Here is a 17,103-nt window from a genome sequence, read left to right as displayed (position 1 = left end):
TTATGTCTATAATGACTGGACTAATAGTATCATCCATATGGTTAATCACGGTTGAATTTGATAGATGTACTTGAAGCCAGGCCATATATTGGTTCTGATGGAAGGAACTGGAATCACTATCCCTACTGAATAGAAAAATAAAAAATTCTGATACTTAAAATATACCTATCACGTAGTAGTAGTAACTACGATAACTACCACTTGCCGTACAAATTATTTTGTGTTTTCCATGTTGCAGAGTGAAATACTGTATATGTTCACTTTCATGTTAACACCCTTTCGGAATTTATGTTTTTCATCTTCACTCAACATGTTTGGAACATCCAAGTGTGGAAATAGAAATACATGATGAAAGGGTACTTCGATTTTCATTTACATGTATAATATCAATACAAATCAGTTGTCAGATTAAGCAACAGTAGCAAGATCCATATTGAACTGTTAGGTATATCCTCAAAAAAACATTGAATGCTGACAGATTCAGGTGAATATTACTATTATAATTATAGTGGGGTTATATTTTACTATTAGTATTATAAAGGAGGTAGAGTATACTCTACCAGTGAGGTTAGGAATCAAGATAAGTAAGTCTGGTATGGTAACTAATCAATCTCTAATGCCCGTTATTTCTGTTCAAGGTTCAAGATTGAGGCCAAAAACGTTGCAAGCAGTGGATGTGCCAGTCATCGACAACAGATTATGTGAGAGGTGGCATAAATCAAATGGAATCAATGTTATTATCTATGATGAAATGATGTGTGCAGGATACAGAGGCGGTGGAAAGGATTCATGTCAGGTACTTATGTCAAGATTTATTCATATCAGTTTTGTAGAGTGTTCAACTGTGGAAAAGTGTTCAGTGATAACAATTATTTCTAAGTGACCAGGGTCCTGTTGCAAGATAAAATACAAACTGATAATAGCAGTAGTCAGCTAGTTAATAGAATAAAAAAGTATTAAACTATTAGCTTGTATTTATCATGTAACAGGACCCTGGTTGGATATCTGCCACATGAGATATAATCGAGAATGTTATTAATATTATCACACTTGCAAAATGTTTTCAAGAACTACAATGAATTGATAATCCACAGTTACATAGATCTTTCAAGGTTGTAGAGTTTTCTTCATGCTCTTAGAACCGGCGTACATAGCAACAGATGAACGTATAAAGACATACGTATGCATACGGAAAGATATTTTGTGGTTTTGTACATAACTGTTGACAAATGGGTGATATTTCGCTGTTATTTATAGTAACATTGTCTCAGTAATCAAATGATAACACTCAATCATTAAAAACACTTTTTAATGGTGGTGAATGTCACTTGTTCGGCATTATGACGGTGGAAGCTTTAGCCAGTTTCACAGATTTGTCACGAAACTACTATAAGAACGAATATAGAGAAATGAACAAAATAGAATATTCATTGAGACATAGGAATTATAGAACCCAGAGATATAATAATGCCTATGGTAAAAGAGCTCCAGAATTCAGAATCCCATTTCTGTTGAATTCATTGCCATTAGAGTTGACAATGTACAGAGTAAAAATGAGATTCAAACAAAACTTAAAGTGCACTTCATAAGGATAAATCATTTTGATTAGTTTCAGGAAATTAATGAATTATGTTTTATTTATTGTGTTTATTCCAGTTTATTATGTATTTTTAATAACTATTTATTATATTTTTTGAGTTTAAAATCATTTCAATTTTACAATGAAGATATATTATGATTTAATAAATATTTGTGTTCAGAGTGAATAACATCAGGTAATACCCCAGAGTGATTATCTTGTTAATTGTCTCTTACCGAGCAAAGTCTTTTTCTATTTTATAAGTTAAGTTATGGTGCAATGGACAAGACAGAACAATCAGTTACAAAATAATGAAGAAATATAATCAGGTAAATTAAGAAATATAACTATTGTTATTGATTGTTTTTATTGTATGTAAAGGATTATTTGATACATCCCTCAAATAGCTTACAGTTACAGCTAGAGGGATACTATCGCACTATTGTAATACTCAAATGAATAAATAAATAAATAAATAAATAAATAAATAAATAAATAAATAAATAAATAAATAAATAAATAAATAAATAAATAAATATAAATAAATAAATAATAAATAAATAAATAAATAAATAAATATAAATAAATAAATAAATGCATGAATAAATAAATAAGTAAATAAATCACAATGGACGTTCAACCAAAAACATGCAGATTTTTTACATTTTATAAACAATCCATGTAATGAAATCTAGTGCCCCTCGCGGGGCTGTTATTACAGATACAAGCTTAAGCTTGTCCGTGCTGTTGTTAAACTAGAGTTGATGCATACGCGATATAAAACGTAAGCATGCAGTTGATTAAAGAATCGACCTAGGAGAGATTCTAAAACGTCTGCAAGAAGACATCGACTTACGAAGGCAGACAAACGTCTTTCCAGTGTTGAGGTCCAGAGTCTCACTGTTATATAAAATTGCTAGTTTAATAACTGTAATGTAATGATCAATCATTTCCTTTTCATTATAATGACATTGAATAATCACTTTGGGAAATATATTTTGCAGGGTGACTCAGGAGGACCTCTGATGATGGAGAGAACAGGACGATGGTACTTGATAGGAATCGTCTCAGCTGGTTACTCTTGTGCTCAAAGAGGGCAACCTGGTATTTACCACAGGGTAGCTCACACAGTCGATTGGATATCATACATCATCAATTCATAGAAAACAGAGAAATCTTTCCTCGATCCAACCACCTCAAAACTTCGCTTGACTAAACATTTTTGTACCGTGTTTTAGTCAAGGAAAACACTTAATGAAGTCTAGAAGTCATTGACATCACCCTGACAACGTTCAATGGGTGAATCACTTCATCAAGCAATGCGATGTTATCAAGATTGTGTTTAAACCAAATATTGCCAGGAATGCTTAGAGAAAGTTTGAATACATTGTTTTCTGCAAAATAGTGAAGTGCCGGATATATTTAATAGAATTGTCTTCGAATGCTTTCGAGAGAGTTAGAATACAATTTGTTTTCTGTGAAATAGTGAACTGCCGGATATAAATTCAAGAGAATTGTTTCCCGATTTTACCACATTTGAAGGATTAGAAAAGAATGAACTATCTATCCTAAATGGTATCTTGATTCCATGACCAATGATGCATCCGGAAAACTGAAGAACTTTACATAAATAAGTCAAACATGGGTAGAATTATCAAATTTTTTAATCATTGATTCATAATGATTAGGTACTCATGCTTCTATGATTCTCAAGCTCCGAGAAAGCCTCAAGTTCTTTCTAAAGCAGAATATATACTTTAATATTAATTTATTTATCTTATAGTGTAGAACGACGGGATTACATTGAATCTCATAAAATTTCTGATGGTAGGAATTTGTATAGGATAATACTGTATCTTGTAATCAATGTTTCCCTCATTACTATGAGAATTCGATAGAATTTTTACTTTGAACAGAACAAATCCTCTCTGTATATGGTAAAGTGACAGATCATCTCTAATTATCTCTTTAATTTAAAAAAAACTTTATTTCGACATAAAACTGTAATTTTAAAGCTTTGATCCCATAAGGTGAATGATAACCTCACTTGTCCACCGATAAGAAGATATAAGATTTTTTTTTGAATATAAACATATTGATAAAACATTTATTTGATAACATATCCCAAAAGGGATTCTCAAGTCCAGGACCATTCAATATAGCCTAAAAGTTGTGAATAATTGTTATAAATATAGCAGTTATACAGCAGCGCCATTCTCCATAAATTATGAACACCAACAGGTGATTGTTAGATTTCCATAGTAAATGTGGATTTGAAAACTGGTGTCTAACTGACTACAAAAAAGACTATTTATAATGATCGCATCAAATAGACCAAACAATTTTTCCATACAAATAGACCAATCAATTTTTCCATAATTTATTGAATTCAACTCACATCTTCATTTTCAATTCTCTTAGTTTATTTGTAAAGATAACGCTCAAGAGGATATTGTAAGACTCTTTCTTTTATATTGTGTAGAAATCTTGCAAAGTATAATATTTCTCAGTCTCAGTTCAATAGAGGTAGCTGGAAGCAGCAGATTAAAACATCATCCTATTATTATAGGTTGTAATTGCATAGAATTAATTCTATGCAAAAACTCTGAATAATAATCACCAATAAGACTCTTAATATCTGAACATTTATACCAATATTCACTACAGATTTAAAAAGAAATGCTTGACCCACCCATTTGAACGCTTTAAAAATAATGGAACCCAATTTTATATTCGTCTCTAGTTTGAGGGACAACAAAATCGGTGCAGATATTTTTTCTACGTTTTAAGATTTTGAGTGAGAGTTACTTGATATCCACCTGACCGTACCGATACACCTGCGTTTTTGCCTGTATTTAATGTTTGTTTATACCAAAGACTGTGTGATTTTGAAACTTTGCGTGGAGTGGGTACTAAACTATCTGAACTCTCCTTCATTGACGAGCTCTATGAGCTGGTACGATACAGGTAATTCCATAACTATGGGCAGATTTTGAAATGTTCAAATTTTTGGAATAATTTTATTTTTTGTAATTTATATGCGTAATATTTGTACATTATTTGTTGTAAAAAGCCATAAAATTTCGATTGAAAATCTATCTTTTGTTCTTCATTCAGCCACTGGAATAAATCTTAATTCTAGAGAGTGCTTGAAATGTCACAAATGAAGATTGATTGAGAATTGTATAAAAGATTTATAACAAAGAATTATTGGAGACGTAATTAGGCTATCAATATTCACATATTGCTGTGAATATCAAAATCAGTATTCACAATGGTGAGTTGCTGATACCCTTGAGTGATCAGAACTTGCTGTTTCTTCTCGTGTTCGCACAAATGGAAATTGTTTTCACAGATTCCACTAGAAATACTGATATGCGGTCATTCCAATATTATGAGATCAGTAAAGAATTTACAGTTTAATATTCATGTGGAGGAAGTCATTAGCCTATTTGGTATCGATTGACTTGCCGTGACGACTAAATGACTCTCTTGGTATTTCAAATGAAATAAGCAGCTTATTATAAATCAATACCTTGTAACTCTGAGAGATTTTTGAGAGAAATAATTTCAGAATTTACTTCATCATGGTCGTGATGAATCAAGAGCCCGACTATTACTTATTCAAGAGGTTTCTATAATTTATTTCCATTATGATAAGTTGTATAACTATTATATTCGTTTTTTGAACTATTTTTAACGACACTACAGTCTAATTTTTAAATATTACTTATTAAAACTAGTACTCACAGCGCTTTCGGATTATTTAAATCCATTTCCAACACAGTGTACTAGTTTTAATAACTAATATTAGAAAATTAGACTGTAGTGTTGTTAAAAATAGTTCAAAAACGGATTATTACTTACAATTCGTCATGGATAGTAAAATAGATGAGCTATTATATCCTCAAGTTTAAAGCATCTGAGACTCCTACTTGGATTAGCTTGTGTATAAAGGAGTAAATATATATGGTGTATAAATATATGGAGTAAATATAGTAAGGTGTATAATATTATATTGTGATTGTATTGATATTTTATCGTTTGAAAATTCATTTATGAACTCTTCACTTTTCATACCATACATCATTATGATTGGTGTATTTTAGAGAAATCAATTTATTTCTAGGTGCCGTTATCAGTTTCTAGTATCTTTACCAAAATAATTATTGTACAGCTTGACAGACGTCCAGTTTAGACAATTTATCTCTCTTAGTATAATATATTTAGTTACAATTTTTCCTAAAAAAAATTCATACTGATTAAGCTCAGCTCAATGCAACGAAACCGAATGAATGATTCAGAAAATTGTTGGTGGAATTCACTTCTTGAAGCGACAAAAATGAATTATTATCTACTTTGTATACTTCTGTACAGTTTACGCTTTCTATTGTGGAGTAGTTCCAACTAGTATCAAAAATGGAAGGCGGTTTGGATAGTGGTGCTATAAGTGCTAGAAATATTAAAATATTACACACAGTACCACGCTAATAAAGCTATATTACTCCCAACTCAGCCCTTTAAACGCCGTCGAGCTGACACTTTTATTTTATTTATTTATTGTTTTTTTTTCTATCTTTAGTTTTAAAATTTATTATTAAAATAAACTCTCTTATTATTCTTTCAAATTTATTTATTATTCATAGTTTGTAATTTATTTTATTATTGCTAGTGTTTGCCCTTTGTCTGATAATTTGCGACTCCTCCCTGCACACGGACAAATCATCCAGGCAGGGAGAATTTATTCATGTAATTTATAACACTTTTATATTTTGTGAATATGTAATATTTTATGAATAAAACAATTTGAATTTGAATTTGAAAAAAAATCGAAGCTACATTATCATTTCAAGCCACTCAGAAAAACTCTAATATCAAACTATCAATTTAATTTTCTCTGATGCTTATAGACTCTTCATTGGTTGAGAAATCCCAGAGAATTCCAAATAGATTGAACAGTCCAATTCAAATAATTATAAATTTTAATCTTCAATAGAGTTTGAGAAAAAATAGCGAACTAAAAATGTACCACTTCTGGATTTCTTCACAGGATAACATTAAATCTATTAGGTATGAACATCTTAAATGTGTTCATAACGTTGCATTGAGTTCTCGTGCATTCAAAAAGTCATTTTCCTATCTTTATCTGTTCTCATTACTACACATTACAGGAAAAAAATGATTATAAATTATCCAAACTTCAAAGACGTGTAACTCAGTAACGGAGGTTTTACAGGTATAGTTTATTGAGGTCTCCCTATCCTAGAATTCTATAAGAACCACCACTCAAAAGAAAATTAAGATGCGATAAAGTGTCTTTATTACATTTCATTTTTAAATAAAGCATTCTCCTGATGGTGCGACCACACAGAGATATGTGATCTGCGGGCAGAATTTATTGGGAGGAAAAAGATATAGATATATGAAATATAGTTGAATAATGAAAAATGAATTTCATTTCCACCATAACAAACAAAGAAAAATGAAGGCTATGCTTCAGCCGATTGAATGGACATTGAAATTGATGGCTAGTTTGAATATTATTGAATTAATAGATTGAATATTATATTATTGAATAAGTTTTTCAAGTTTAGTCTTACCGGTACTATTTATTGTTGACCCTAACTATTCATAGTTAAGTACCCATTGAATCGCAGATTGCAGATTGGTCTCTGTGTAGCCGAAAGCCAATAAACTATATTGTTTGATTCACATTTTATATTTCAATCAACCAAGTTATTCTTTCATTCATTGGAACATAGTATACTATACAGCCCATTCTAGAATTTTATTATGAATTCATTAGATACTATTATACTATTATCGATGTAACGCATCAACGACTGGTATCTCTTAGCAATCATTAATACGTTACACCGATAATAGTATAATATTAATTTTGAACAAGCTTTGTGCGACATGGCTGTCGGACTACGAGTATAATATCAGGTAGGCCTAGACTACTACGGTATACTATGAATTACGTTACATTGGATAATGATAATCGATAATACCCAGTGATTATTTGACAACATTTAATCTCAATCAACATTTCACAAAAATATACATGTAAAAATATTTGTATGACTTATGGATAAGTGTGCCAATTGCTTGAAAAGGTCATGTCAGATGCCCTGAAATTGATCCGTTGCGACCTGAAAACTCTGACACCAGACCTGAGCCAGCCAGGTCACTCGATATTATTATTATTTCTTGAAAATAATAATCATCATCATCTTGGAGTGAGACCTGTCTGCTCCCTGACATGCTCCTCGACACGATGACTGCTCCATGCATTGTTATTGGCCGCCATTACTTTTTTCTTAACATCCATCTCGACTTTACGACTGGAGCTGCTGCATGGTGTATCTCTTCCACCAATCAATCCCGTCTGGAAAAGGTAGAGTATTTATTTATTTATTTTTCAAAGGTAACTCTTCACGAGTATTTTAACACAAGTTGATAAATAAACCCAGTATCAATGAATAGATAAAAAAATGATACTTTCTGATAATGGAATAGTGGAACTGGAATAGAAGTTTTTCTGAGATGGTTGTTTCTCAATTTCTATGAAGAATACTATGGGAATACTCAATTTCTATGGCAAGCTCTACGGAACTGAGATGGAAGTTGTTTTGAGATGAAGCTGTTACCCAATTTCTATGGAAATATCATGATTGGAAACTTTCACACTCATTTCTCAATCAAGAGTGCAAATTAGAACAATGCTCAGTCTCAATAGTCAATAATAACCAGAGGTGGCCCTCTATAGACAAAATAGAAAGTCCCCAGATTCTTCAATACTAATTATTAAACGAAAATGCTGTAAATCACCCTGAAGACTTCTGTTACTGCAAATATTGACAACAGGGTTGACAACTAAATGGAAATTCGATGAGAGCTACTATCAAAAATATTTGCAGTAGCAGAAGTTTTCAGGGTGATTTACAGCATTTAATTATTAGGATTTTCGTTGAATAATAATCATTTATAAATTGAAATTTGAATAAATGCAATTCCTCATTCATTTCCATCTCCAATATAGTTATGAGGGATGCTTTACTGATCAAAATTAATACAGTTCGTTCCAGTGAGATCAACTTTATACTGTCAGCATTATTCAAATGAGAACTATTGGTTTTATTCATGAAGAATGCCAGTCTAGTCAAGTAGTGGAACATCTATAGAGTGATTCATTCCTAAGACATAGGGTTGGGACGATAGTTCTAAACCCTAATCGGCAGTTTCGTGAGCAATGGAACTCTATGACTTCTCTTCGCAATGAGAGAATGTACTGTAATGGAGGTTCCTACGTCATAAGGAATGCTGGAAGTTTCAAAAGAGTCACTATACTATAAGGCACCGCACGACAAGATTGCCTCTGGCTGTCATTTGATTCAATGAGAACCAGGGATCATCTCGTTGTGCGCTGGAAAATTGAGCATGGATTCGGATATGATCCTTGACGTATCCTTATAACGTACCCCCCACTAGGAAATACTGAAATTAGATGTTTCTAACGGGTGATTCTCATAGAAAAAAGGCCGCGTGAGATGATTTCAGCCGAAATATGTATTTTTTTGTTAGGAAGGCCTTGAAAAGGTATTATAATGAAAAATTTGTATTTTGGCTGTAGGACATGATTTTCTATTTTTGGGTATGTCCCCCCCCTCCCACCACTACTAAAATCGAAAATTTCTAAGTAATCCTGTTCATAATGAATTGTTCTTTCACGTGATGTGTGATTTTTCATCTATACTAGGAAAATATCCATGTTGTATAGGGTAGAAGTGGTAGGTTTGCATAATTTTGAAAACCCCTTAAAAAATACCCCTTTTTTGAAAATTTGTAGCTCCGGAACCAAAAATGGTAGGATCCTGCGCGACTACTCAATTTATTGAAAATCTTATTCTCTTTAATTTTGTCGAGTATGATTTTTCTTGAGAAACTTAAGGTTCACGAGATAAAATGAGAAAATTGAAAAAAGTCCGAAATTTTGGGAGGTTTTGGGGGTGAAGCCGCCCTCTGGCGTGTCAGCAAATTCCAGATTTGAATTCAGCGCCCCAAAATACATATAGAACAGTTGAGAAAAATTCTTTCGAGGCTGTTTCCTGAAAAACGACCATTTGACTGGACTATCTGTTCATCTGATCAAGATAGTTCATGAATTTTTATGATAATATCAAATCAAATCAAATCATTTATTTGCCATACAATAAATACATATTCAAAACATAATAAAAGAAAATACATAATTTTATAATCAAAAGTATAGAATAATTAAAATAAGAATTAAGCATAAATAATACCAAAATCATAATTAGATTCTCAATGGTAATCCGGCATCACCAGCAAAAGGAATCAAGCCTTGCCCGCTGGTGAGAGTTGCAATCAGCTAGTTACATTGGTTGTTTCCTAGTTTTATACAATAATAGAGAGAAAAAAAATCCACGCTTTAAAATATGTTTTAAAAAAATTAGATTATGCCTTCAATTGAAAAGAAATAGTTTTCTCTTATCCAATTTTTTAGTATTTTGTAATTAATTTTTGCTTCCAGATCAAAAGGCAATTCATTTATGAATCTAGTACTTATATAAATGAGCTGTCTTCTAACTACTGTTAGTTTTGTTTTATAAATTTTATATTTATAGGTTGTATTTGGTCTTAAATCATATTGAACTATATCATTTAATAAAAATTTGTTTTTATACTTTATAATATATTTTGCTAAATTTTTCAAGGTTGTTCATGGTTTAATGATTCTCGAACACAAATAAGATTCAAAAAATGTTTATGGAGATAGAATAGTGTCATATTCAACTTGCAATGTAGAAGTACTATCTGTACCTCCAATTCTTTTCATCACCAATCAAGGAGCAACGGTACCACAAACAGAGTAATTGAGATTTTTTTCAAATAATTGATTCTTTGAATCATGGATTGGCTTTATCTTATTTTACAGGTATTTTAAAACTAACAGTGTTGTATAGTGTCTACTGTATGTTGAGAGTAGAATACTCTGTAATACCGTAGAGATAAAAGATAGCATGAGAAGATATTTGATGATGCAGGACGTTTATGTTCCAAATTTCATTGTTATATCAAGCCAATATTATTGTCGAATATCACTGTCTTGGCAAGGTAAGAGTGTATAAACGGCACAGTATGAGAGACTACTGTCACATAGCTTCATGAAAAGAAACTATGAGAACTATCGACTTGACATAATAACATTTGCATTTGTGTAACATAAACGCTCTATACTTCAGATATCCTCTTATTCTATCTTTTCTCTATGGTAATACCACAAAGAAAAAATCATAAGTAGATATAGGTAGATAAAGCATAAGTAGATATCCCATGGTATAGGCCGTATATGTTCCAAATTTCAAGTTGATTTAATTGTTAATGAGTTAGTGAGAGTCGATTACACTCGACCACTGTTTATAATTACTGTTTGACTGGGGGAGAATGTAAGAACGACACAGTAGACAGTATGAGAGACTACAGCGTCATGAAAGAGAAATACTAGGACTATCGGCTTCATTGATACAAATATCGGCTGTCTACTGATATTTAACTGTCTAATGATATTAACTATCTATTGATATATACTTGTCTGTCTAGTGATATTTGGATTTTAAACGTCCTATACCATGGGATATCTTCTTATGCTATATTCTCTATATGCTAATACTAAGCTATAATACTAATACTACTGATACTAGAGCTATAATACTAACAGAGTTGTGTTAATAGTAGCCCAGCTCTGGAATCCAGCTCTTGCCAGGGTGGCTCCTGCCTGGGTGAGTCTTGAAGCTTCTCTCCAAAGGAGTTCTCCTGAGTAGAGAGTATCACGGTAACTCCTCATCCGATCCAATTCTACCTCAAGCTCAGATGCGGCTGAACCAAGAACTTCTCCTGAAAAAATGAATTTTTGAAATGAGTAATCGCACTAGTTGTAAGAATTATTATTTTTGATCTCACGATTGTACAACATTATGTACAGTTTTATTTCTAGGTTTACTTCATAAAACAGGTGTTCATTCATTATTCCAACATCGACTACAACGAGATTTGGAAGCTCTACAGTTGAAACAATAACTGCTCTAGATAATTTATTGAATTTTTTAAATTCATAAGAATTTTTGAAATGAGTATCGCACTAGTTGTAAGAATTATTATTTTGATCTTATGATTGTACAATATCAAGCCAATATTATCGTCGAATATCATTGTCTTGGCCAGGTTAGAGTGTATAGACGGCACAGTATGAGAGACTAACAACGTTACATAGCTTAACGGAAAGAAACTATGAGAACTATCGACTTGACATAACTAGTAGTTCTGTGAACAGTAGACCTCACGCAGTTTTCTCATCCACAAGTATATGATGTCACCTGTTCTAGTTGATTCAGTTGAATCACAATTCATAGTTGAATCATAATTTACTCTTAAAAAATGTTATTTGTTTTCTCCAAGATCAAAAATCACTTATGTTAATTAACTCAATTTGTATCCCATATAATAATTTATCCAGTTCCGAGATAATCTTTCCATCTGATAAAAATATTTCTCAACTATTTAACATTTTTTTCAATCAAGAATATTATAATTTGTTCAGCATTATTCAGTTCATTTAATCATTTTTTTATTTTATTTTCAATCCTATTAAATTTGTTTTTCAAATGTGAGAATATTGGTACTGATGGACACGCATCATAAAAAATATTGAAACCCTACCTTATAGAAATAGACACGGCCAGACATCTGTGTAATGCATGCAATGAATAATCCACTTGTCAGCAATATTGAATAATATTGTCAGCTGATTGATTATGAATGATTCTATAGTCTGATTAATCCTATCTTCAAAGTAGATGGTATATATAGTGATATCAGAGTATGGATTGATTATGAATGATTCTATAGTCTGATTAATCCTATCTTCAAAGTAGATGGTATATATAGTGATATCAGAGTATGGAGGAATTCCTTCCTTTTCATATTATCTTTAAAATGCAAAATTTCAAAAAACCTTGGGTATATATCGACGCGCAGTTGAAAAAGGAATATTCCTGCCAAATCTCATCGAATTCTATCAACGCGTTTGACCGTAATCGCGTTACATACAGACAGACAAAAGAAATTCCGAGTTAAAACATAGACCTCACTATTTCAACTTTCGGTCAATAACATTCATTTGCATTTATGTAACATAACTTAAACGCTCTATACTTTCGGATATCCTCTTATTCTATCTTTTCTTTACGGTAATATCACAGAGAAAAGATAGCATAAGTAGATATCACATGGTATAGGCCGTTTATGTTCCAAATTTCAAGTCACTTAATTTTTAATGAGTTAATGATAGTCGATTACTCTCGACCACTATCTATAATTACTGCTTTAACTGAGGGAGAATGTAAGAACGGAACAGTAGACAGTATGAGAGACTACAGCGTCATGAAAGAGAAATACTAGGACTATCGGCTTCATTTAAACTGTCTACTGATATTTATATAACTGTCTAATGATATTAACTATCTATTCAACTATCTATTGATATTTACTCAACTATCTAGTGATATTTGGATTTTAAACGTCCTATATCATGGGATATCTTCTTACTATATTCTCTCTATGCTAATACTAAGCTATAACTTATACCTTTGACTATAGAAAGAATTCTTTCTATAGTCAAAGCTTATACTGATACTAGAGCTATAATACTGACAGAGTTGTGTTATTAGTAGCCCAGCTCTGGAATCCAGCTCTTGCCAGGGTGGCTCCTGCCTGGGTGAGTCTTGATGCTTCTCTCCAAAGGAGTTCTCCTGAGTAGAGAGTATCACGGTAACTCCTCATCCGATCCAATTCGACCTCAAGTTCAGATGAGGCTGAACCAAGAACTTCTCCTGAAAAATAATTTTTTTGGAATGAATATTTCAGTTCTTCCAAATATCATTTTTGATCTCACGATTGTACAACATTATGTACAGTTTTATTTCCAGGTTTACTTCATAAAACAGGTGTTCATTCATTATTCCAACATCGACTACTACGAGATTTGCAAGCTCTACAGTTGAAATAAAATTGCTCTAGATAATTTATTAATCTTGCATTTATGAAAGTAGATTTTTTCTCGTAAACGTTGGAAATGCAACATCCATTAAAGAGTTCACATCAAAGTGTGAATGAAAGACTAATGAATCAATTATTATTTATTGATTGAATTCAACAACTCAATGAACACAAGCACATGCTTAGAAAAAGAATGGATGAATTGATTGGCGGAAATATGAAAAATGGGAGCCAAAATTCTGAATAATTATAGGCCTAAGGAAGGCTACATAGAGGATAAAAATGGATGATGAATCATTCAATATGTAAATACTGTACTGATCCAGTTACATAAGATACTTTTTATGACATATTCAAATTGCCAATCGAAAAAGGAAATGAAATTCTGAGACTGATCCATTTTATAATTGCAATTTTTGGGATGAAAATTAATACATAACTCTACTCATATTTCACAAAAGCATTAATAGGCCTACAATAACATGGTTATTGCTAATGAATCTACTTGAAATAATTGCATGAATTGTTTCTTATAATTGTTTCTTCAAGGATGATTTTTTCAATTGATCAATAAAATGTTATTATTGCAGACTATTAGTGTGGAAGAGATTCGTCATCATTCATCTTTATCCTCTATGTGAATTACTAAAAACTAGAACCTCGGTTCCTATAGAATTCCTCATTTTATGGTATGTGACAAAAAGTTCCCATCGTTTTACTGGGCATTCTTGTAATATAATTTTCTCTGAGTATCTTCGTAAATTCTGGGTGATTCCGCTATTAAACATGCCGAAATAATCAATCCTTCAATAAATGGTAAGATTTCTGTAAGCTACTTCTGATCAGAGATTATAAAATGTGACATTTTGATCCGTCTTCAGTCATGGAAATTAAGAAAAACGGTTCACTAACCGAGCACTGTATCCTGATGCTCGTACAGTCTTTGAAGGTGTTGAACTCTATCGCTGAGTTTTGCCACTTCTGCCTCTGTATCTTTTTTCCTTCGGGTCAGCCAATGAAGACAATGCTGCTTCAAAGCCTGCGAGTCAATTAAAGGATTATTCAGTTGAAAGTTAAAGTTTATTCATTCACTTATTTATTTCATTTCATAATCACAATATCAAATTAATGATTGGGAGAGAATCAACAGGATAAACACAATAGTCCAAATGAGGACTGTCTAGCCAAACCAATAGAAAAGTCACCTTCCAAATTCCTCCAACAATATTATATAAACAGTACCTAATTTATGGATTCAAATTAGAAAGAGCCGCATTATAGTCTTGCTCAGACCGGTCTCGCACGGCGTGTGCGTCATAACATTTTCGACAACTTCTTCAAAGAGCAATAAGTTAACGTTTTCATTGAAACATAATCTAGTTATCACTCATCAATCACTTATAAACAATGACCAGCCCACGTTCGACAACAAATATTTCTGTACTAAAAGAGAAGTAATGTGGAAGCTGGTTTCAGTGGTGATGAGTGATGTTAATCTGTGTGATTTAAATGAGTGATTCATTAATTTGATACTTAAAACTGAAAGTTTTCCATAATATAATTTTTCAATTTGATTCCGTACACTAAATCCAAAAGGTATGTTACAAGAAGTTCATTCAGCAGTGTTACAATGTTATAAGGCATGTAAAGTATACGGTAAGCGTTTAGATCATAAAGCCATTTTTCAACTATTCTCAATTTGTTCGCACGTTTAAATCCATTCAACACAGCAACAGACGGATGTATACAGACAGACGGAGGAAAAATCTCTCCCCAGGCTATCGAATGTTACAACGCATACAGACGTTCATATATATGTCTGAGTTTGTCTGCTCACGTCTGAATGCATACGTTTGTACCTGCCTCCGTCTGTCACCATACGTCTGTCTAGTCATTGGCCGTTATGCTGCATTGTGGAGTACAGCGTCTTTCTCTGTTATGGCCATCTTCGTTATATTTCTCATTTTACTCTTAAACACCTTAATTAAGCATTACATTCAGTTAGAAAATAATTAAGGACTGAAAATGTTGTGAAGTGAACAAGACTTAACCAATTTCGAACTATGAGTAGCCTTATCTAAAATTGGGAGAGGAATAGCACATGGTTACCTTATTTGTCTCTCCCTATTATTTCGATGATGTACTTATTGTATGAATCAATAAATGAAGAATATGAAAGTAGATTGAAAATGAAAAGGTATTACCTTCCTTGTCAAATTAGCTATAAACTCTTCATGCTCGATTGCCACTTCCAGATTCCTGTTAATTCTCAGCTCCTGCATCGCTCTGTGTATTGATTCATTCGCAGATTCAATCCTAGAGAGGAAATTTCATTGATTTTATTTAATAAATATGCCTGATTTGTAAGAGTTTCAGCTATCTGAACATTTTCATGAACAATGACATTGAACATCAGCTTGAAGTCAAGCTTTACTAGTGACAGATAGTTTCACCATAGAGTAAAGATATAAATATACCGTTAAGAAGAAGAAGAAGAAGAAGAAGAAGAAGAAGAGAAGAAGAAGAAAAAGAAGAAGAAGAAGAAGAAAATAAGTGAACCTAAAAGAATTTGTAGAAAAAACCAAAGAAGATGAAAATCTAAGAGACGTTGTATCATATCTGCATGAAGGATGGCCTGACATGAACGCGATAACCGGTGATGTGAAACACTTTTACAGAATAAGAAATGACTTGCAACTGAGTAATGGTTTATTGTATTTTGGAACAAGGGTTAATTGTACCTCTAGAACTCCGGAGTTTTATAATGAGTCGTTTACATAAAACTCACCTTGGCAGTTCGAAGATTAATTCTCTTGTTGATCAGTTCTTCTATTGGTCAGGTATATATTCAGATTCGCAATTTGATATTATCATGTAACATTTGTCAAAGGTTTAAAAAATCAAAAACTAAAGAGCCACTGATCAATCACGACATTCCAGATAAACCGTTTTGTAAAATTGCAGCGGACATTGCAGAAGTCGATAGATTGAACTACTTAATTGTAATTGATTATTATTCGAGATGGATTGAAGCATACCCAATCAATAGCAAAAGCAGCTTCACCGTAATTAAAAATTGAAGGAAACATTCAGCAGATTTGGAATACCTCAAACACTAATAGCAGATAACATGCCATTTAATAGCAGAGAAATGCATCAATTTGCTGAGAATTGGGGATTCAAAATTACCACATCAAGTCCATACCTTTCAAAATCAAATGGATTAGCAGAAAAGGCAGTTGAAATATTCAAAACGATGTTAAGGGTGTTTAAGGTTTAAATATTAAACGATATTTAAACGATGTTTGCAGCTGCAAACAAGCAAGATTTGGAATTGTATTTACTAAATTATCGTAATGCTCCCGTAGCTGGATTGGGATATACACCTTCACAGCTTCTTAATAGCAGACATATAATAACTAAGATTCCTATACCACATTACG

General features: G+C 32.2%; 2 protein-coding genes across 3 annotated transcripts in view; one reads left to right on the top strand and one right to left on the bottom strand.

Annotated features, from left to right (window-relative positions):
- Positions 1-4,677, top strand: part of LOC111043398 — a 169,936-nt gene extending 165,259 nt beyond the window's left edge. The window contains exons 9-10 of one of the 2 annotated variants that reach the window (XM_039442385.1): positions 639-796; positions 2,584-4,677. In XM_039442385.1, the coding sequence (XP_039298319.1) occupies positions 639-796; positions 2,584-2,742 (317 nt within the window). In that variant the 3' untranslated portion in view covers positions 2,743-4,677. The remainder of the gene's footprint in view (positions 1-638; positions 797-2,583) is intronic. The other variant, XM_039442386.1, reaches the window with a different exon arrangement.
- A 3,134-nt stretch (positions 4,678-7,811) lies between these two features.
- LOC120354378 lies at positions 7,812-15,942 on the bottom strand. The gene is made up of 4 exons (XM_039441438.1): positions 15,865-15,942; positions 14,573-14,699; positions 13,313-13,494; positions 7,812-7,970 (listed from the first exon to the last, which is right to left on the bottom strand). The coding sequence occupies exons 1-4, from the start codon at positions 15,940-15,942 to the stop codon at positions 7,812-7,814; spliced, it is 546 nt and encodes a 181-aa protein (XP_039297372.1).
- Between the last annotated feature and the right edge of the window lie 1,161 nt (positions 15,943-17,103).

This window comes from Nilaparvata lugens, chromosome X (assembly GCF_014356525.2).
Source record: "Nilaparvata lugens isolate BPH chromosome X, ASM1435652v1, whole genome shotgun sequence".
Classification (NCBI taxonomy): domain Eukaryota; kingdom Metazoa; phylum Arthropoda; class Insecta; order Hemiptera; family Delphacidae; genus Nilaparvata; species Nilaparvata lugens.
The sequence above is the reverse complement of the archived record's forward strand: the minus strand, read 5'-3'. Positions and strand labels throughout refer to the sequence as shown.

What these genes read in the sequence shown, in the direction of transcription:
- LOC120354378 (XM_039441438.1), bottom strand. Translation starts at nt 15,942, where the DNA reads ATGCAGGAGCTGAGAATTAACAGGAATCTGGAAGTGGCAATCGAGCAT. An exon ending in GCATCAGGATACAGTGCTCG is followed by an intron (nt 13,495 to 14,572) that starts GTTAGTGAACCG and finishes ATTATTTTTCAG; the next exon opens with GAGAAGTTCTTGGTTCAGCC. An exon ending in CTAATAACACAACTCTGTCA is followed by an intron (nt 7,971 to 13,312) that starts GTATTATAGCTC and finishes TACCTTTTCCAG; the next exon opens with ACGGGATTGATTGGTGGAAG.